Consider the following 23,121-nt stretch of genomic DNA (forward strand, 5'->3'; position numbering starts at 1 on the left):
CTAGTGGCACCTGTAGCACTGAGCTGCCTTGTTATCATCCCTTCTATGTCTCTTCGCAGCACAGGCTTTGGTCAGGGCTCAATCTGAATGGGCTAGTCACCTGAGCTCTGGAGACTATGGCCGTGAGAAGGGTGGGTTGAGGCCCTGCAGTCCATTCCTGGAAGTAGCACTCCCCTGCATCCTTTACCAGTTCTGCATTGGCTGCCTCTCTCTGTTCCTTGTGAGCTGGAGAGCTGTATCTTCTTCACAGCTGCAGACCTGGTCCCCCTGCCCTATTCTTATCAGCTCCAGCTGGAGGAGTAATAGGCCCTGGAGCAGCTTGAACTGGTGCAGAAATAAACTCCCTTCCTCTGAGGGCAGGATCAATGCTGTTGTGCACCACCCTGGCTGCCTACACAGTGATTTCCTCTATTGTCTAATATCCCACTAAGTTGTGGTGCTCCCCCACCGCTGGGGGACTGGCCAGCTGCTTTTCCAGTGACTTCTCCCCTTCTGTCCCCAGGCAGCCAGCTTCCCCCATCATTCAGCAGGCTCTTTAGAGCATCACTACTTAGCAGTGCCACTGGCACTGCTGGCAGGAAGTGTATTTCAATAATGATTATTCAGGGGCCTTCCGCTAGGAGAGACTACAAGCACTAAATACAACAACAAGCTTATTTACCCACATTCTAGCACTTTACTGACAAGGTAAGAGCTATTCAGAAACTTGAGCAGATTTGGGATTAATATTTTCCAAATCATCCTATCACCATAAACCATGGGTCCAGAAGAATTTGTAAAGGTGTGAAACTTAAGTTTATGAAGCAGAGACACTAAAGGTGGTAAGTATCTTTTAGTTGCATATTCTACCTAAGTTAAGTTTGTTGTGAGGTTGTTTCCTGCCCCCTCTTACAGGGGTTTGTACAGGCACTGGCCCTGCACAGGGAATATTTGCATCAGAGGGTCCATAGAGGTGCTTTGGCAACGCTAGAGTAACAAAAATGAAAGGAGAACAGCGTTACAGAGTTAGTGAAGACTGGATCGTCTCACCCCTTCTGTTGGTGAGGTTTTCCCCATATACAAATTCATACCTGCCTTTGACAGGTGTCCCCTCCGTTACACATAACCGTATAGGAAATAGTTAAGGCCTTCCTTAGCTTTGATACCAATCCAATGTATCCAGGGCAATGCAGTTACAGGGCTAGTGGCCAGCCCTTCCAGGCAGTCATGCCAGGACCATCTTCACTGAGGTGCAGCACCCTCAATAGTGGGAGAACTGCTTGAAGTGTAGTACCAGTCAGGGCAATTCACCATTCAGTACGTTGGTTTCTAGCAGTAGTTGCATGTCAGCGGGAGAGGGTATTCACTACAGGGAACTGTGTGAACTGGCCCTGATCTAATTTTAGGCCTATTGTAGCATTTGTTCATTCTAACATCAGCAAATACTAGTTCAGAGGGGAGGGGAATAGGGAGCTTGATGTTTAGAACTGTCAGGCTAATCTGACCCAGTACACACCTGTCCATGAGGCCTGCCTTCTTCAACCAGGTCTTGGCTTAAGAGCTGACAGGGTACAGGTTACTCCAGTAGCTGTTTTAAGTCCATTTCCACTCAGCAAATAGCCATCAGGGTCTGCTGTGACCACTTAAGCCGGGTTTCCCTGTGGTCATGCTTTGCTCTCACTGAAATCAGCAGCAAAGCTTGTTACTTCAATGAGAACATGCTCAGGCCCTGTACAAAGCAAGACACATTTAGGCAATTGAGACATTGGATTAATTCCAGTCCAAGAGAAAACCTGGACACCCTATATTACTAAGCTTTATTTTATAACAAGCTTAAGTCCTCTCTCTTTGTCAGTTACATTTACCATTTTCACTTCATCCTGCCTCAGTGGGGGGCTGGACTAAATGACCTTGAGGTCCCTTCCAGCCCTACACTTCAGCTATGCTAAGAGTATGAAAAGTATTGAACTACTGTAGCTTGGGCCTAAGTGACAGTTTCTCCATACTGCTCTGGTCTTTCTTAAGACCATGCTTGGGGCAGGTAGGATTTTCCCCACCCCAACATTAATGCTAATGGGTAGCATTTTGGGGGCAGGGTCTATATCTTTCTTTACACAACCGTCGAACACTGGGTGTTGGTGCTCTGAAGGACAGACAGAACCTCAGGACCCCTTCAAAGAGCTGGCATTCAGAGCTTTTAACGTATGCAACAAAGTGGTCTGGTTGACAGGGAAGTAACAATACATGGGTATTTTTATTTCACATTTTATTAGTAGACAGATGTGCAGAAAAGACAAAATAAACTATTGAAGGGGAAGACAACACAAAATGCATCAGTTAATCCTTTCTGGTAAATTATATTGAAGGGGAAAAAAAATAAAGGAAAACATCCAGAATTTTCAGCTAAGAAAACTACTAAGAAAATCTAGTGCACCCTGCTGGTCTCAGAATGGTTGAAAACTGCACTTGAATTATAAATGTAAACGTCACCATTGGTTGGGATGGGAGGTAAGAAAAGAATACACAGGTCAGGTAAACATTTTTCCTCATAATCTCTTAAATAGTTTCATAGTCATACTTGGGTGGTTTGTATCTTGAGACAGGAACCAGCAAGTCAACAAGCAATGACGCTGCAGGGGACGGAGGGGGAGAGATGTTAATCTGGCTAACGTAGGAGCTCTCGGAACAGGCTTTTTAACAAATCAAAGGGTAACAGAAGAATCATGATAACGCATCTTACAACACCAAGCTTGAGAATACACATCACTGGAGAGTATACAGTGAAGACGGTCAAAGTACAAGGGAAAGATCCTGAAAGATGCAGTATCCTCATTTCAAACCAAGTCATCAGCACAAGTGGTGTTGCATTGATTGGGTTGTTTGCTTCCCTATCTTAAGTCACACCCATCCCATCCACCACCACACCGAAAAGGAGTGAGGTTAGTTTCCCTAGAAAGCACCGACTGCCTCAGAGGGAATAATTATTCTCCTAAGAACTATTCCCATGAATGAGTTCAAGGGAAACGCACTTGGTTCTTGCAATCTAATCACACTGTATACATTCCTATAGGTTTTTAAGAAGCTAGTACACCACAGGTGCTTGATCTGGAAGTATACATTTCTGGCTGAAAAACTGTTCGCCTTAGTGGTAGCTGCACTATACGCCTCCTGCAGGAGCTCCATTTGCTCACTCCAAAAGTGCGGCAGGGAGAAGGTTTCTCATTCCTGGAGAGGATGGTGGGCAAAGCCTCATGTGACTCAGCAGAACTCAATGTGACTGCTTAAGGAACGGTACTGACTAGCGCCCAAGGGAATGCCACGCAGGCAGGCAGACAGATCCTTGTATCCGGCGTGAGGACATGGGTGGAGGGATGCAAGTTTATGTAGGAGGCTGCCTTTAATCAATAAGGCACAACAGGGTGCTTTTTCTGGTCATGCCATGGGGCACAGGGAGGGGGTTTCTCCACCAGCAAGCTGGTGCCAATGTCTCATATACCATGTTCTGGAATGTCTTGATGGGATCACACCGTGGAGCCTTCAGAAAGGAACAGTCACATTTTCCTCTATCAGCAAAAAAGGCTTTAACCAACATTTTAAAAAAACATATGAAGTGAATCCTGCGTTTCCAGTTCCTGGCATAATTTTCCTGCTCTTTCCTTGTAGAAGAGGCTGGACTGCTTTCAACTCCAAACAGCTGGCACCTTACTTCAGTATCTTTTTATTTAAAAAAAAAAAAAAAAAAAAAAGATCAGCGCCCAGCCCAGGGGACACATCTGCTCTTCTGATACCAGGACGTCACAGCCCTTCCGCTCACAGATCCAGCACTCCCAGCTTTCACTTTATTAACAAGTTAGAAGGCTTCCCCAGCCAATCAACTTTGAGGCGGCAGGGTTAGTGAAGGGTGGTGACATGCCACTGGAAACCCTGAGGACAAGGAGCCTGTAAGGGCCTGATGCAACAGTCCTCACTTCCCCCATATAGGCAAAAACCCCCACTGAAGCCAGAACAGCACCATGAGTCACTCCACGCCACTAGAAGGTTCTTGAAGTGATTCGAGGCTCAGTATACTTGAAATGCTGTCCTAATCAGTGGGCAAAAAGTAGTCCCAAAAGCCAACTCAGGGTGCCACACTGCAGCCAAATCACAACAGTGCTTTATAATGGATTTGTGATGTCAATCAGGTTAAGCAATCAAATTCTGCTGGGGGAAAAAATAAGCTATTTTTCCCTCATCAAAAAGTCTGAGGATGATAGGTCGGATCTTCTGCCAAAAGCTCCCCAGCACATGCAAAAGATTCTTGAGTGGCTGAACTGCCTGAATTTTGCACACCACCCAATGAACATGCTGAAAGCCTAGCAGCAGCTATTTCTAATCCTGGTTTGCAGAGCTCCCTTCAGCCATCTGGGTCCATGCACTTTTTTGACACAGCTCTTCAGCCATGAACAAGCTGGCATCCGTATTTGAGAGCTATGTGAGCACAACGAAGCTTTGTCACCAGGACCCCCTTTCCCTCTCCAGTAACGAGGACAGTCTTGGTTTGACGGTCGATTCAGAAGATCTGCCCACTGATAAGCATGGGGAAGGCCAGACTGGTATTTCTAGTTCTTGTGAGCGCATTGTTGCGCAAGGGAATTTTGGATTCTGCCTCAAGGCCCACAATCTGCAGCAACAAGTCTTGGGGGGCCCTATCATTTGCCAACTCACAACTAGTCTTACCCATTTAAATAAACAAAAAGGTAGACGCTAAAAGTCAATAGTAGGCATTTGAGGCGCAGAGATGAGCAACTGGCAGCTACGACTAACGCACAGACTAGACTCTCCAGAGGCGTAGTAGCTTATTGAAAACGGCAGATTCTAGACACTGAACATGCTCCTAGGACTAATACTGGCTGACTAAACCTGCCACCGCTTTTAAGGTGGCCAACTTTGCATTCTGAAGGAGGAGAGGATTTAAAGTTGGTATTTTCACGATTCCCTCCCAATAATGGGAGCCAGCAGCAGATCTCAGCAGCATTCTAACAAACGGCATAGTGATTTCTAAACCCCAACCAGTCTGAAAAATAAATAGCAACCCAGGGCTCAGTTGTACAGATGTGAAGTGTTAAGTGTTTATTTTAGGGTTCATATCATACACTTGGTAAAAAGGCAGCTGATTCTGCCCTCTGGGCGCAAGGCTCCAGGGGCTGTCTACTTCCTAACTAGAACAGGCTGAAAAGGAATACTGTACCTTTCAGTAACACATTCCATCAAGCTCAACACACAGTAGCTTACACTCTCCGCCCCAAGCCTTGAAAAAAGGAAAAAACCACCACCACCACAAAGCTACACAAATGTGCACACGCTATTATTGTAAATGGAGCAGCTAAACCTTGGCAATTTGCTTTTTTGTGTGGTTTTGTTTTTTCTTCCCAGTAAATGCAGCACTTGTGAACTCCCAAGGACCCAACTTCAATGGGTTTGTTCCAGCTTTAAATACATTAAACATCTCGATGCAAGACTGTGTTTAATTAAAGTATTTAAACACAGACCAAACCTGTTTCACTGTGAACGTTTTGTAGAGAAGCGAGGGGGGGAGTTTCTTTCTTAAAAAAGAAATCATAATGCAGTGATGAAAGGGTTAAGAATGCAAGAATTCAGACATTCTGTGAAGGGTCTCTCTCTCTCTAAGAGGTCCATAAAAAAGAGCAAACAGAGATCCGTACAGCAGGAGACAAGAGTTTGTTGTCGATTTCCCCCGTGTATTTTTTGCTGGACTGTTGCTAGGTTACCACTGCTCCCTTTTGGCCTGAGTCGGCAGGGCAGTACAGGGGCATGTAGGGAGCAGGTCACGACTCTTCGTTGCCAGAATCATCATCATCGTAACACTCGGCATCTTCCTCCTCCTCGTCTTCATCATCAATGTCGTCATCATACAAGTCGTCATAAAGCAAATCTGAACTGTTGTCATTGGAAGGCACTTTAGTTTTGATGCAGTACTCTGCCAGTGTAGTGGGGACCTTCACACCATCCTTTTCCGCCTCAGCCTTGGTAGCCAAAACCTGTTTCCTGCAAGGTAGAGAAGAGAAAGCAGCAATGTGATCACAGGTTCAGCCGTAGCTTTCCCTTCCAAAACACTTGCAGAGCAATCCCCAAGAACCAACATAAACCTCATCCCTGGCCCAGAGACAATGAAGCCATTTCAGCACGTGCATTCCATAGGAAGCCAGCAGTTGAGTCAGAAGTATAGCAAGTGAAGCTAACACACAAGTTTGTTTTCCTCCAGTCACTAGTATGGGGTTGCTACAAATCATCAGTCCCAGTAAACTCTTCCAAAACTCCAGCAACACAAGATAGTGTATTTTAAGGTCCAATATTAGTGACTTGCATAAGCTAGTTACAGGTAGAAAGTTTGATTAATGCAATGAATCTTCCTCTTTCCAAAAAGGGGTCCTAAAAAGGGGGGGGCGCGGCAGACATATCAGGTGGTTTCCTCTGGGGGCCACAGTCTCAAAGTTTCTCCAAAAGCATTTAAGTTCCACTAAAAGTTTTATCCAGCTATACTTAGGATGGCATTTTCAGACATGCTTAGCACTGCTGTGCTCCCACTGAAGTAAATGCAAACAGAGCTGAGTCAATGCCAAGTGCTTCTGAAAATTCAGTCTAACTAAATGTTGGCTACCTTGAGCTACAGCTATCCAATCCTTTCTAGTAACACTGTTTGGAAGCCATTATGGTGTGTGTGTAAACAGTTCCCTCTTACAGAAATATGGATAGATTAACCAGCTGATAATTAGGGTTCTGCCTTTAAGAGACAACGCATCACACTCCCAATTACAGTTGGCCATCCGCATGTTTCACTGAGGAAAGGGTTGGTGGTCTCATTTTGACACCATGACATTTTACCCTAACACCTGGTGAGAGTTGGAGCTATGACTGTACATGGACAGAGGATCTTGCTCCAACACTTATACAACTATGAGGCTGATTTAATGATTGGAAGTCGTCAGCTCTAATCCAGAACTCTCAACATATTCCTAAAGTGTGCTGGCTCCATGCAGGTCTAGTCGCTACCACCTGGGGAAGGGAAAATCCTCCAGTAGTCAAAAAGGCTCCTGAAAGCTTTACTGACCAAGAGGGCCTTACTGCCTTTACAAGGGTTCTTCAGTAACTAGTGACTTGACAGAACTAGGGACGTCTAAGAATCACCATTCTAAACGAAAGACAGGCAGGATTTTAAACAGATGCTTCAAGCTCAGAAACACACTCTGCAGATTTTGTTAAGTAAGGTTACAGTACAGAAATAACATTTAAAATACAAGAGGGCCAGGAGTGCAACCTCAAGTAAATTCATTAAGCATGAGTAATTAACCATTCACCAAGCCACACAGGCAATGCGCAAAGGGAAACAGTGATCCAGTTGGGGATTTGTTAGTGGCCAAAGGACTTTGTATGAGTATTATGCCAGAACAATCTGACAAAGAAAAGCAGTCAAGAGAGATGTTGACCTTTTTGTGCCAGCAGTCAGCATCAATAGCACACTAAGGGTGTTCTATCAGGGGCTCCTGCCACCAAGGCAGAGAAATGGCTTTAAAATTACTTTGGCCCTAAGAAGGTTAAAGTTAACAGCTTTCAGAAATAGTCAGGTTAGAAGTGACAACTTATTTATATCTGCAGTGTTGGTACCAGGATATCAGAGACATAAAGTAGGTGAGGTAATATCTTTTATTGGACCAAACTTGGAGAGAAAGAGAGAGAAGCTTTCAAGCTACACAGAGCTCTACTTCAGGTCTTGGAAAGGTACTCTGTATCACAGCTAAGTATGTACAAGATGGAACAGATTAGTGCAAGAGATATGCTCAACAAACAGAAGTTGGTCCAATCAATTAAAAAAACAAAACACATTTATGTGAATCTGATGTAGAATCCTAGAAATGCAGGGCTGGAAGGGACCTGAAGAGGTCACCAAATCTCACCCCCTATGCTGAGGCAGGACCAAGTACACCTAAGCCACCCTGACAGGTGTTTGTCCAACCTATTCTGAAAACCCTCCAATGATGGGAATTCCACAGCCCCCCTTGGAAGCCTGTTCCAGAGTTTAACAACCCTTGTAGTTAGAAAGTTTTCCTCTAATATCTAACCTAAATCTCTCTCGCTGCAGATTAAAGCCCATTACTTCTTGTCCTGCCTTCAGTGGACATGTAGAACAGTTGATCATCTTCTTTATAACAGCCCTTAACATATTGGAAGACTTATTAGGTCCCTCTCCCATCTTCTCTTCTCAAGACTCAACATGCCAAGTTTAACCTTTCCTCACGTCAAGTTTCGAAAACTTTTATCATTTTTGTTCTCCTCCTCTGGACACTCTAATTTGTCCACATTTTTCCTAAAGTGTGGTGCTCAGAACTGGACACAGTACTCCCATTGAGGCCTCACCAGTGCCAAGCAGGATAATTACATCCTGTGTCTTACATACAAGACTCCTATTAATACAACCCAGAATCGCATTTTTTGCAGCTGCATCAAGTTGTTGGTTCATTCAATTTGTGATCCAGATAACTCCCAGATTCTTTTCAGCGGTACTACTACCTAGAGTCTAGACAGTTATTCCCCATTGTGTAGCTGTGCATTTGATTTCTCCTTCGTAAGTGTAGTACTTTGCACTTGTCTTTATTGAACTTCATCTTGTTGATTTCAGACAATTCTCAAATGTGCCTAGGTCATTTTGAATTCTAATCTTGTCCTTGTATTTGCAAGCCCTCCCAAATTTTATAAGGACACTCTCCACTCTATTATCCAAGTCATGAATGAAAATATTCGCTAGTACTGGACCTAGGACTGACCCCTGTGGGACAGCACTAGGTACGCCCTCCCACTCTGACGGCAAGCCATTGATAACTACTCCAAGTAGCCTTTCGATCAGTTGTGCACGCAGCTTAAAGTTTAATTTAAACCACATTTCCTATTTTGCTTAGGAGAATGGCACGTGACAGTCAAAAGATTTACTAAAATCAATACATATCACATCTACAGCTTCGCCCACAACCACTAGGCCTGTAACCTTGTCAAAGAAGGAAAGTAGGTTAGTTTGGCATGACTTGTTCTTGACCAGTCCATGCAGGCTATTCCTTATAATGCTATTATCTGCAAGGTGTTTAGTATCTGATTAGTGAATATTTTGTACTAACATCTTTCATGGTATCAAAGTTAGGCTGGCTAGTCTAATTCCCTGGATCCTCTTCGTTCCTGCATTTTAAAGATCGGTACCATGTTTGTCTTTCTCCAGTCTTCTGGGACCTCACCCATCTTCCAGAACTCATTGAGGATAATTGCTAACAGTTCTGAGATTGCTTCAGCTAGTTCCTTAAGTATTTTAGGATGAATTTCATCAGGCCCTGCTGACTTGAATGCATCTAACTTAACCTAAATATTCGTTAGCCTATTCCATTCCTTCTGTATTTTGGAATGTGTTCTTTTCCCTTTATTGATATTGTGTTGAGTGTCTGGTCATTATTAATCCTTTTAGTGAGATGGACACAAAAGAGGCATTAAACACGCCAGCTTCTTGATGGCATCAGTTATTAGCTCTTCTCTTCCCCATTAAGTAAGGTACCTACAGTTTCCTTTATCCTTTTCTTGCTCCTAATGTATTTAAAGAACCTCTTCTGATTGCCTTTTATGTCCCTTGTTAGATGTAACTCATTTTGTGCCTTAACCTTTCTGATTTTGTCCCTACATGCTTGTGCTATTTTTTTGTAGACATCCTTAGCAATTCATTCACGTTTCTACTTTTTGTCGGATTCCTTTCTGATTTTCAGATTAAAGAGCTCCTGATGGAGCCATACTGGCCTTTTTCTATTCTTCCTGTCTTTCCTTCGCATTGGAATTGTTTGCAGTTGTACCTTTAATATTGTCTCCTTGAGGCACTGCCAGCTCTCTTGAACCTTTATCCCTTAGATTTTCTTCTGATGGAACCCTACCTACTAGCTCTGAATCTGTTGAGGTCTTTTTTTTTGTTTTGTTTTTTGAAGTTCACTGTTCCTATTCTGCTGCTTTCACTCCTTCCTTTCCTTAGAATCATGAAACATCATTTTATGAGCACTTTTACTCTAATTGCCTTCAAATTTGCAAACAATCTCTCTCTGTTGGTCAGAATAAAGTCTAACATGCTAGTTCCCCTGGTTACTTCCTCCTCTTTCTGAAACAAGAAGTTGTCCCCAAGACCTTATTGGAAGTGTGTTGTGTTTTGCCATGTTACTTTTCCAACAAATGTCTGGGAAGGTCCCATTAGTAAAGTCTCTCATTACCAATAGGCTTTGTGTGTGGGATATTTCTGTTACTTGTTCTAGAAATCCACCTCCTCTTCTGATTTGCTGGTCTACAGTAGCTCCATACCATGAAATCACCCCTCCTGACTCTCCTGCCTCTTCTATGTTTATCCAGAGACTCAACTGGTCTGCCTCTCACCTTCTTTTGGACCTCAGAACAAGTGTTCTGCCCTCCCCCACTTCCCGAAAAGGCTATCTCTACACCAATATTCCAGTAATGAGACTTATCCTACCAAGTTGGTGATACCAGCTGTTATAGTTTGTGTGCCAACTTTCAGTTCTTCCTGTTTATTCCCCATACTCCTTGCATTTGTGTACACATATCTAAGATGTACAGCAGATTCCCCCACTGATTTCATTCATTGCTCTTATGACTCTATTGTAATTGTCCATGTCCCCTTCAACATCTAGCTCTGTAAGCATCAAGCTCATCCAGAAACTTTATTTTAAAGTGGTTTTTAAAGGTGTGACGCACCACACTGAATTCTTATTGCAAGGTCTCCTGCCCAAACAAGACTTTACCTAATGATTTCAGCATACTCTTTGTCTTTTCCTTTACTGTCCCGCCATTTCCTGAACATGACTGATGCATCCACGTTGGCTGGAGAGAAGGTGTTGGGCTCATTAAGCAAGGAGATTACACTCAGTAGAATAGTCCTGGAAAATAAAAAAAAGCAACATTAGAGGTCAGGGCAAAGCATTCATGGAGCTATGGTAGAAGTCTCGAATGTGAATTAAGGCTGCCATTTTAGGAACACATTTAGACCTGAGACTTGGAATAAAGTTAGGTGCAAACTCACACCCCACAGCTAGAATGAAAGCAAAGTTAACAGCAGGACAGGATTTATGCGCTCACACCACCACTAGCCAGGAGTTTTAGAGGGCTGTGTGCGGGGGAGGGGAATGGGGTGGTAGAGAACAAACAAATGTTTCACTGGAGATATTGTAAAATGAAAACGTGTGTGGGGGGGGGGGGGGGGGGAGTTTTCCCATCCAGCAAATATTTAGGACTGCAAATTGTTCCTGCTAAGTTCTGGGATGGACCCAAGACCTTTTGAAGTTTTTCAACCAAAAAATAAATAAATCATGCCAGAGAGAGAGAGACCCCTCACACAGAACAGCCAATAGCCCAGTGGTTAGGGTGCTCACCTGGAATATAGGAAACCCAAGTTTCAGTCCTGCCTGATTTGGAGCAGGAACTTGAACCTGGGGTCTCCCACATCCCAGGTGAGCGCCCTAACTACTGAGCTACTGGCTATAATGGCGGACATGTGGTCTCTGACCAGAAATTCCAAACAGGAGTCAGAAACCTTTCCCAGTGGAAGTTTCATTGAACCTGGTAAGTTCCCATGAGGTCTTGAGGAATCTGCATTTTCCAATAAAAAAGGTGATTTGTGAAAAAATTCTCTGACCAACTCCACGAATGATGCACTAGGAGATTTTCAAACCAGGAAGATTTGAAAGGAGAAAGCGTTAAGGTGCCCGTACAAACTGGTGCTGAACATAATCCCCGCCACACACCTGAGGTACTGGGGGCTTTCAGCACCAGTGTGCTGTAGTCCCAGCTTTAGTGCTTAAGCGTTTATAAGATAGTACCAGAAACCTGCACACCCAGCGTCCCTGGCGTAAAGAGTTTAGAGTTTGAGGAGAACATACATATTTGCTTTTAAGAGTTTAAACACATACACCACACCCCTACCTCACCCTAGCAACTGAATATTCATCATTTAAAGAATCCACCCAAGATTCTTTCCTAAATAGCCAAATGCTCCAAATCAGGACCCATGCACACACTGCCTGTGCCCCAAGGCTCACATTCCAGAGAAGGCAGACATGACAGTGGTGGGTGGGAGCCCAACGTAAAGTAAAAATGTTCAGGGCGGTGATGGGCACCAGGCCTGTCAGTTCCATTTACTTTTACTTGTTCCTTACAGGGAATGAAAGGCAGGCAGGCAGGGAGTGCAAGGCTGGCTGCAGAGACAGAGTGGGATGTGTTTGGGGCAGACAGCCAGCTGGTAGACAAAAATAATGTCCATAGTTCCAGTGTAAAAGGCAGTCTGCTGACATCCAGGGGCTGCGTATGCCCAAGGAGCCAGGCTACTTGAGAAATCCCCAATGCTCCTGGGAGCTACCTCCTCCAGCCTCCCAGGAAACCCTGTCTGTTCAGCCCCAGTAGTGGGGAAGGAGATGGCAGTTGCTATGGTCTGATGCCTCCAGAGAAGGATTCCTCATACTACAGTCTGGATTCCAGGCCTTGGCTTTTTCTTGCCTGACTGCTGTTGGGGGATGTCTTGGATGCCCAGTAGGTCCTGCCTGGATTCCCCCAGCCCACACAGTGCTATGGGTGACAGCTGCTGGGCAACATAAGGAGAACACACAAGGCAAGAATTCTATAGTATCCAGTTACACTGTCAAGCGTGATTCTTGGTGAGCTGTGAATCAGCACAAGGCCAGTTATGTAACTCCTAGCAGAGAGCCTCCTTTATCTGCAGCAATAACAAGCCAAAAGAGAGCAAAGCTCACTTCAGTAGGATGGATGTGTTCATAAGTGACAGTTTATTTTAAGGAGACAAGGTTCTAAACAAGACAACAAGAACGGGAAGGTCAAAAGTTACATTTCATACAACAAAGCTTAAGAGCCTGTGCTCTTGGGTGCATGCACACACCTCATGACAAAGGCACAAGGCAAAAAGAATAAACTAAACTAGGTAATTCTATACTCCCAGCCACATGGCTGCAGTTACTGTTATGTTTACTGCACTTGCTCTGAAGCCTTACTAGAGACAAATGCATTAGAAGTTAAGTGGAAGGAAAGTATATATGAAATAGAAGGAGATACCAAAGACAAGAGCTGAGAAGACAGTGCCTAAACACTTGCGTCTACAGAACTCAGGGAATATTCCTCTTATCGGGCTAAGAAATAAGTCATACCTGCTAATTATATTGCTCTAAAGAGTGAAACATTACCATGAGGGGTATAGATTACTGTCCAAGAGTGTGTTAAGTGTTATGCCTATAACTATATTTTTGGGATACATGTTTTCTAGGTAAATGCTTGTTCACTTAGGACTCAAGTAAGGTATTTTCAAGAAACACATACCAATTGGTTTGAGCAATGGCCTGCTAAACCCAGGGTTGTGAGTTCAATCCTTGAGGAGGCCATTTAGGGATCTGGGGATTGGTCCTGCTTTGAGCAGGGGGTTGGACTAGATGACCTCCTGAGGTCCCTTCCAACCCTTGTATTCTATGATTCTATGTTATTCAGTCAAACAGGTCACCATCAGTGCTCTGCGATGGCTTATTCTGAAACTGTTACAATTTAGTAGGGATTCAAAATAGCAGCAATATAAAGACCAGCCAGATACACAAGCATAAGCCATAACCCACAATTAGTGTGGTATTGTCTCCCTCTAGTGGTAGCTAGGCCCCAGAGGTTGATGAGCTTGCTACAGCGTTGGCTAAGGGACATGGATCTTTTAGCTCAGCCAGTATAGATCCAGAGGTCACAAATTTAATCCCCACTACTGACAACCCACATGGGTGTCAGCATTCCGTAGGAAAAAAAGAGGGGTAGATGGAAGTCATTGCTTTTCACATCTTACTTTAAAATAAACCCTGTATATATGTAATGTATATAGGCAGATGGCATAGTAGTTGTGCATCAACACACTGGATCTTTATGATATATGGAACACTACAGGAATTTCCTATTTCAACAGGAAACATGGTAACAGACTGGTTTGGAGGGGGAGCAATAGCTCAGTGGTTTGAGCATTGGCCTGCTAAACCCAGAGTTGTGAGTTCAATCCTTGAGGGGGCCATTTAGGGAACTGGGGATTGGTCCTGCTTTGAGCAGGGGGTTGGGTCTAGATGACCTCCTGAGGTCCCTTCCAACCCCAATATTCTATGGTTACCTGTAGGTAGTCCAACAATTATGTTTTCTAATTAGAAATATCAAGGAGATCACATGGAGAGGTCATGGTCATTTATTCCAGACCAGAAGGGACCACTGTGATCATCTAGTCTGATTTGTACAACACAGGCCACAGAACTTGCCCAAAATAATTCAGAGCAGATCTTTTACAAACACATCCAATCTTGATTTAAAAATGGTCAGTGACGAAAAATCAACCCCAAGCCCTGGTAAATTGTTCCAATGGTTAATTACTCTCACTGGTATCCCTTATTTTCAGTCTTAATTTGTCTAATTTCAACTTCCAGCCACTGGATCATGCTATACCTTTCTGTGCTAGACTGCAGAGCCCATTATTAAATATTTGTTCCTCCTGTAGGTAGCTTCGACTGTAATCGAGACACTCCTTAACCTTCTTTGAATGCAAGGTAAAAGAAAACAGCCTTGCACTGGCAGTGAAAGGTGGTCAGTTTCTGGAAGAGTTCATTCCAGTCTCTGACCACTACTGGAGAAAGTTCTGTCTCCTGCACAGACAAGCTTTACTCTTATTGTCCAAAGGAATACCTTGGTGGTCTTGTTCAAATCACTGTACAGACAGTAATATCCTAGGGGTGCTGAGGATGGATTAACGAATATCCCCATTTTTACAGATTGATGTGATTTACCCACTTCTGTTTGCACTAGGCCACAAAAGAACAAGAAGCAGAGCCATAAGGATCTCTTGACTTCTAACTGGGTGCCCTTCTCCAGACACTCTGCCTTGATTGTGAGAAGAGGTGGGCCTAGCACTAGTGAGTCCCTGTTGCATAGGACGCACCCCCCCTTAGCCCCATAGCTATACTGACCTAATCCCCAGCAGAGATGCAGCTAGATGGACAGAAAAATACTGCTATTGCTCTAGCTGTCAACGCTTGAGGAAGTGGTGTTCCTACAGCGATGGAAAAACCCTTCCGTCACCATAGGCTGAGTCTATGCTACAGGGTTACGCTGACATAGCTACGTGGTGATAGTCCCTGTAGCAAAGACATGGTCTAGGATAGTGCCTAAAAGATTCCCAAGGAAATAGGATGAGGGGAAGTGGCTTGAGATATTCTACCCTCCCTAAACCAGCAAAGCTCATTTGACTTAAGTTTGTACCTTAAGTACTTGCCCCAAGGGTCACCAATGAGAAATACTACCAACTATCTGGTAATTCTCATCTGCCTGACGTTTTTACCATATACTACCAACAAAATTAATGTTTCTAGTGGGCTAAGTCTTCTCTACATTTTCAAAAGGAACATGAACAGCAGCTACTTTAGGAGTGGAAGAATTAAATCCCTCTTGAAGATCCACTGTGGGGTCTAGGGTAAGTACACTGCCAACTAATGGCTAGGCAGCAGGGATTACAGAGACAGTTAATATTGTCAGGAGACTTCCTTATGTGAGTTTCAAACCTACTGCCTATTAATTTCACTGGATGACACCTAGTTTGTGTGTTATGTGAAGGGGTAATTAACATTTCCCTATTCACTGTCTCCCTTGCATCTGAAGAAGTGGGTATTCACCCACGAAAGCTCATGCTGCAGAACGTCTGTTAGTCTATAAGGTGCCACAGGATTCTTTGTTGCTGTCTCCACACTATTCATGATTTTATACACTTATCACAGCGTCCCTTAGTGGTCTCTTTTCTAAGATAAGCAGTCCCAGGTCTTTAATCTCTCCTCATACAGAAGCTGTTCCATACCCATAATCATTTCTGCTGCTCTTCTCTGTACTTTTTCCAATTCTAATATACATCTTTGAGATGGAATGGCCAGAACTGCATGCAGTATTCAAGATGTGAGCATATCCTGAATTATACAATGGCATGATATTTTCAGTCTTACCTATCCTTTTCCTAATGGATCCCAACACCGTTCGCTTTTTTGACTGCTGCTGCACACTGATGAGATGTTTTCAGAGAGCTATCCAGGATGACTCCAAGATCTTTCTTATTGATAACAGCTAATTTAGACCCCAACCTTTTGTATGTGTAGTTGGGATTATAAAATCAATGGTTCATTAAAATGCCCCATTTTCAGCCAAGACCATTCTACTTCAGCACCTTGCAGACTGTGGCTCGCTAGCCTATTCTACAGGCTTGTCTCCACTTACCGGGGGACTGATGCACAGCCACCGATCACTCTCCCGTCGACTCCGGTACTCCACCGGAACGAGAATCGCAAGGCAAGTTGATGGGAGAGTTTTTCCCGTCGACACAGTGTGTAGACAGCGCAAAAAGTCAACCTAAGGTACGTTGACTCCAGCCACGTTATTCACATAACTGGAGTTGCATAACTTAGGTCGACTTACCCCTGTAGTGTAGACCTGCCCTAAGGGTCAGGAATCTTCCTTATCCCCTCTTTGCCAAAGCATTTGGTTAGACAACAGTTCTTTCTAATGATAAATTAACAAAACCCCAAATTAGTCAGAGCTTAAAAATCATGGACTACGAGACAATCTTCTGAAAGCTAATAGTAAGTGGAGAAATTGGTTGAGGAATAGAGAAAGAGCTCCATGCTCTAAGGATCACAACAGCAAAAGTGCCATCACTTGGCTACTTAAGCTATCAAGGCAGAAACTCTCCTGTATAGTGTCATTGTTTGACTCTTTCCAAATATTAGACTTCTCTCCAATAGGCTGGGACCTCAATACACATTACCAATAAAAATAGAAAAAATAAATCAAGGGATAGAGCAAGATCTGAAATAGGGGAATCACTGTTTAGTATTAAGTAACACTAAACACTGGATACTTCCACTTGCTGATACTTTTCTAAAAATATAATGCAAATTAGAGACAGTTATTTAAAAAAAAACAACTTATCTTTTGGTTGTGAATCAGACAAACTTAAAACACAGCATAAAGCTTTACTCTAAGTTCTTAATATCCCAGCAAGAATACTTTCCACTGTGTAGCTAGATAGTAATAAAGGTAATTAAAAAAAAGGTGGTAATTGGAGACATACCAATCTCCTAGAACTGGAAGGGACCTCGAAAAGTCATCGAGTCCAGCCCCCTGCCTTCACTAGCAGGACCAATTTTTGCCCCAGATCCCTAAGTGGCCCCCTCAAGGATTGAGCTCACAACCCTGGGTTTAGCAGGCCAATGCTCAAGCCACTGAGCTATCCCTCAGTGGTAGCTATTACCACTGCATGGTTCACCCCTGTACATAAAGCCAGTGTCATTAGAGGCATACTGTAGCATGGAGCACTATAAACTCAAGAGAGGATATACAGAGTTAGGCTTTTCAAAGAGTAGGTCTACACTACAAAATTACTTTGGTATAACTACGTTGCTCAGGGGTATGAAAAATCCACATTCCTGAGCAACGTCATTATATCAAACTAAGCACTATGTTGGCAGGAGAGCTCCTGTCAACACAGCTACCACCTCTCACAGAGGTGGCTTAATTACACTAATGGGAGAGTTCTCTCCTGTAGACATACAACATCTTCATTAAAGTGCTACAGCTGTGCAGATACAGCTTTTTAAACGTAGACCTGCCCAAAGAAAGGAAAGTGTTGGTTAGCCTGGAATGCTTTTGGCGACTCGTGACTCATTCAGCTTTGGGCACCAAAGGGAAATACCTGGAAACCATCTGCTTAGGACAACATTCAAAAAGGACAAGATTGCCAAATACTGGAAGGCAGGGGAAAAAGTAGGAAAAGGCCCAAGGTACAAGCAGAGAGCATAAGCAACTGGTGTCAAAATCATGGCCCACAGGCTGGATCCCCCTGCTTGATTTAGTCTGTCACCAGGGCTAGACAGAAGGCCACAGAAATGCCTTTTAAAGAGGATTTTTCTACCCTTTTTGGTTGGACGATCCCTCAGGACAAATCTCAAACGTTAGTAAATGAGTATGCAGACAAATCCTGAAAGATGGGTCTTTTCTACTTCTGGTATCTCAGTGGAGTACTTACTCAAAAGTAGAATGGTAGTTTAAACACTAAGGACAGTGTGATTTGGAAAGGCTAGTCTAAATCTGAGACAGCAAGTTTATTCTCTGAGCAATTTTTAAAACACTGATACATCACCACACAGAGTGGAAATCTCAACAAGGTAGCACAGTATCTGAACACACTGCACTCCAGTAACTAACTAGAAGATTATTTTTCCAATTTGAGATACTTATTTCTGCCAGATTCAGACAAGCCATGTTTAGAGATTGTTGCCAAGCCAGTTTTCCCATTTCCATCGGAGGCCGGAAGACAGGCTATGGTCTGGATGGACATATGGACCACAAGAGAACTTTCATGAGGTCTACATTTGTGGAATCAGTGATTCCGTATTTTGTTACCTGACATTCTGGGTGGGATTCCACCTTTCGGATGGCAGTTCTCCACTTTGTGGGTCATCTACAGGTGGGTGAAGAATTGAAATACATACGTCTCCATTCTGCAAGACAGAGGTTAAAGATTCAGTAAACATTAGCAGAATTATTGGACTAACAATTTGGAACACCACACTTGAGGACTGTTTGACCAAGTGCTTTCAGCCACTTGGGATAGGTTCCTGGGCAATTTTACCCAAGATCAAAATATTTATTAAACAGTAAAGTATGGCAAACCTGTGCAGTTGTAAAGGACCAGGAATACCACCAAATTCTTCTTTAGCCATTTTACACACTGCAAATGGAGGCCTTTGTGCATGAAGACAATGTAAATTTGCAGTTTGTGTAAACTGGATCAGCATTCACGTCGCACTCCCCGTCAGTACCCGACCCAAGCTGGGGAAGCTAACGATCCAACCAGCAGATCAAATTTGGTGATGAATCCTGGTCACCTGCCACCTTAGCATATGCGCAGTGTGCCTCAGAAGTAAACTAGTGAACAATAGGGTAGATTAAAAGGGTGTTTTTTTTTGTTTTTTTTTTTTAAGCAAAAGAGGAATCTAATGTAAAGGTTATATTTAGTCACAAGTCAATATATTTTAATGGCTACCAAACCGATGAGAATCAACCTCTCTTTAGGAAAATACAGTAGAACCTCAGAACACCATAGTTACGAACTGACCAGTCAACCACACACCTCATTAGGAAATCGGAAATATGCAATCAGGCAGCAGCAGAGAGCGAAAAAACCACCAAATACAGTGCACTACTGTGTTAAATGTAAACTACTAGAAAAAGAAAAGACGAAGTTTAAAAGATTTGACAAGGTAAGGAAACTGTTTGTGCTTATTTCATTTAAATTAAGATGGTTTAAAGCACGATTTTTCTTCTGCGTAAAAGTTTCAAAGCTGTATTAAGTCAACGTTCAGTTGTAAACTTTTGAAAGAATAACCATAACATTTTGTTCAGAGTTACAAACATCCTTCATTCCCAAAATGGTTGCAACTCTGAGGGTCTACTATAACTTAAATAAATAAAAATAGACAAATGCAAAACAAGATTAAGACTGATTTAAATCAAAGTTTCCTGCTTAAATCATGGATTAAAAAACACTCATTTTAAGTGATCTGATTTAAAATAATCCACCCTACTATGCAACACTCCAATTTCTATTCAAGAGGGTTAACAATTTTGAATTGCTGCAGTCTTTATTTAAAGACAAAAGGTAACAAATACCAAAAGTCACATAAATCCCCCAAAAATCTACAGTTCATAAGGTGTTGCTATAAAAACGGTCAACTGCAGTCACAGGGGATTCCAGGCATGACAAGAAGTTACGTAGTTCCAAATGGCTACTGAAATATCCAGCCAAATCACTGAAACCCTATGAGAACACAGTGGCCTCCTCATAAACTTATATTACTTTGCTTCCTTTTGAGAGGATAAAACGCGAGAGGACTACCGAGAGTTTTATAAAGTATAAAATGGCACTCTCTCGGTCAGAGAAAACTTCAGAGGGATTATAGGTTAAGATCTCAGAACATCACAACTAGAAGTTGAGCACATATACTGACCCTCTTCTAAAGTCACACCTGCAAAATAAGTCTGTAAACATAAGACCATTCACATTTGCTCCCTCATCACATTTGCTCCCTTACTTCCTGTCATCAGCAACTGAACAACACTCCCATGCTAAGGTGCTCAGCTGAGTTTGGCATTCTGTCCTAACCCAGGGAATCACAGCAGTGCTCCTCACTGGGAGCAGAGTAAACTGACCAGATAGCATGATGAACTCTTAAATGGGCTCCTGCACCATGCAAGAACATCAGGGAGAGGAGAGAAACAGAAGAGATGCTCTCTGAAGGTTGCATAGACTCCCTCCCAGCATCCCAGAGGAAAAAGAGGTACTTTCGCAGCACATAATTAAAAGGACTGTGTGTCTGTAAGGGTGTAATCTACAGCCCAACTCCAAATGACACAAATAGGAACTAGGCATGAATTTAAAAGCTTTATATTGCCCTGTGGTTTGTGACCTCTTCTACGGGACAGACTGAACACTGATTCATTATGGACCACCACAGTCCTGTGGCATACCACAAAGATGAACTCAATACACTGTGCTGGCATTATTCAGTGGAAGCAAAGCCTATTAAATATTAGGTGGAACTTCAATTTTTTTGGCATTTCCTCAAAAAATGAGAAGAAAGTTTCATTTCTGATTCTCAGATTAACTCAAGGAAAAGCCCAGTTTTTTGCCACTTTCAGTAACATTCCCTATTAGCATAACCACCCCCTTCTTTAGCATGAAACATGTTACAAGTGGATTTATGCAGATAAAAATAAAAAAGTGTTTGTCATAATTTCAAATTTAATTTAAACTACGTTAAGACCTAGATTTACAAATATTTTTAAACGTAAATGACTTTAAGCAGTACATGTTTGTTACCAAGTTTTAAAGACAAAGTGAGACAAATGAACTGGTGGAAGTCACTGGCTAAGCACCTAACACCAGAAACTAAAAAAAATAAAATAAAATCATTGGAGATATACCAATCTCCTAGAACTGGAAGGGACCTTAAAAGGTCATCGAGTCCAGCTCCCTGCTTTCACTAGCAGGGCCAATTTTTGCCCCAGATCCCTAAGTGGCCCCCTCAAGGGCTGAACTCACAACCCTGGGTTTAGCAGGCCAATGCTCAAACCACTGAGCTATCCCTCCCCCTGTAAGTGTAAACCAGTGTTTGACAGCAGTAGCCTCTTCTGCACCTGCTGAAAGAATACTTGCCTCATTTCAGTTTATTCAATTGCTTTAGGTTCAATTACTAGGTTCATTCAAAAAAGTTAAGAAAAACTAGGAGTTAAAACAGGAAAGCTTGTTTTCCTCTTCCAAACTATCAATAAAACCTAGGTATGAGATCTAATTCTAAAATCTTGAAGGACATGGTAACCAGAAACAAATCAGCCATCTCAATTAAACTACAGCTAGTACTTCCCTTGCTTAATAAAAATCAGTTTTAAAGCAAAGCGTGTTTGGATAAACTTTCTGAAAATGTCTGTGTATCCAGCACATTTAAGGTACTTTTAGTAAAAAAAAGTTTTAAATTTTAAAATGCTGTTTTTGTGCATTTTAGTTTCCAAATACAGCTTGACAAATCAAATATAAAAAAAAAAATCTATCATTTAGTAAAATAAAACATTCATGATTTTCTATTCTAAAAATTAAGACTCTGGATAAATTACACTATATAATTGCTTAACTAAATCAATATCGTGTATCCTCCCAGCTAGCAAAAAGCAGCACCAAATTTAGCGTAAAGGCCATCTTTTAATGGTTACCAACCAATGAAAATCAGCCTCTTTAGGAAAGAAAATATACAAATACAAACCAAGATTAAAACAGATCATTTAAATTAAGTTTTCTGCTTTATTCAGCACACCACTTCTGAAAGGTTGCCGAACCCTGCTCTGGAGGCTTTTTGCCGAGTTCAGACTCCCTCTGTTAACTATAGCAGCACTGCATTGTGACAAGACTTCAGAGCTGAAACTACATAAACAATAGAAAACACTAATCAAACCCTTGTGGGCCATAGGATTAATACAACATCTAGAAGCTTACATTTACTTGGGAAATGTTGCTGTAATATGGATGGACTGTCCAAGCCAGTTGACACCTTCCATTATACAAAATCATCTGCTGAGGAACTAACTTCTCATAAATGGTATTCCCTCCTGTACCTCAGCACTGTTGGCTTTGTCTAGTACAGGGGTCGGCAATCTTTCAGAAGTGGTGTGCCAAGTTTTCATTTATTCACTCTAATTTAAGGTTTCACATGCCAGTAATACATTAACATTTTTAGGTCTCTTTCTATAAGTCTATAATATATAACTGAACTATTGTTGTATGTAAAGTAAATAAGGTTTTTAAAATGTTTAAGAAGCTTCATTTCAAATTAAATTAAAATGCAGAACCCCGCAGACCTGTGGCCAGGACCCGGGCAGTGTGAGTGCCACTGAAAATCAGCTTGTGTGCCAAAGGTGGCACACATGCCATCGGTTGCCTACCCCTGCTCCAGAGTGATGGAGTGAGCTGGTCTAACCCACAAGTAGTGCTCAGACTAGCAACTATTCTGTGGAACAGAAGAGAGGGAAAGGGGAAGTTCTTTTTTCCAGTGCTCAAAAGTGGTGGGAAGTTTAACATCACATGTGTGAAGCTTCACGCTTCGGACAGAGGAGAAGGAGTTCAGAGCAGAACAAAAGTGAATAGGGGGCCATATGGATTAAGAGATTTTAAAACCATTTAAGATATAGGTAAGGGGACATAAGAACAGGATAAATATTTGAAAGCTGTAAACAGAGGATGGAAAGGACCTGAGGATTGCATAATGGGGCATAACTAAAAGTAACTGGACATAATACAAGGGAAAAATTAGACTGAATATTAGAAAAAACATCCTGAGTTAGCTTATTAAACTTAGACTTATTTAAACTTATTTCTCATGGCAAATTGAAGCCACATTGCTTGGGGCATCAGAAATTGGGCTTAAACATAGCATTGTCAAGACTGTGGACTAGATG

General features: G+C 42.5%; 1 protein-coding gene across 3 annotated transcripts in view; it reads right to left on the reverse strand.

The window, feature by feature from the left end:
• Nucleotides 1-2,230: 2,230 nt before the first annotated feature.
• The window catches only part of UBE2R2 (ubiquitin conjugating enzyme E2 R2), a 97,359-nt gene continuing 76,468 nt past the window's right edge, over nucleotides 2,231-23,121 (reverse strand). For all 3 annotated transcript variants that reach the window (XM_039543637.1, XM_039543639.1, XM_039543638.1), the window contains 3 exons: nucleotides 18,517-18,614; nucleotides 10,806-10,940; nucleotides 2,231-6,024 (listed from right to left, as the gene is read on the reverse strand). In XM_039543637.1, the coding sequence (XP_039399571.1) occupies nucleotides 5,805-6,024; nucleotides 10,806-10,940; nucleotides 18,517-18,614 (453 nt within the window). In that variant the 3' untranslated portion in view covers nucleotides 2,231-5,804. The remainder of the gene's footprint in view (nucleotides 6,025-10,805; nucleotides 10,941-18,516; nucleotides 18,615-23,121) is intronic.

This window comes from Mauremys reevesii, linkage group 6 (assembly GCF_016161935.1).
Source record: "Mauremys reevesii isolate NIE-2019 linkage group 6, ASM1616193v1, whole genome shotgun sequence".
Taxonomy (NCBI): Eukaryota; Metazoa; Chordata; order Testudines; family Geoemydidae; genus Mauremys; species Mauremys reevesii.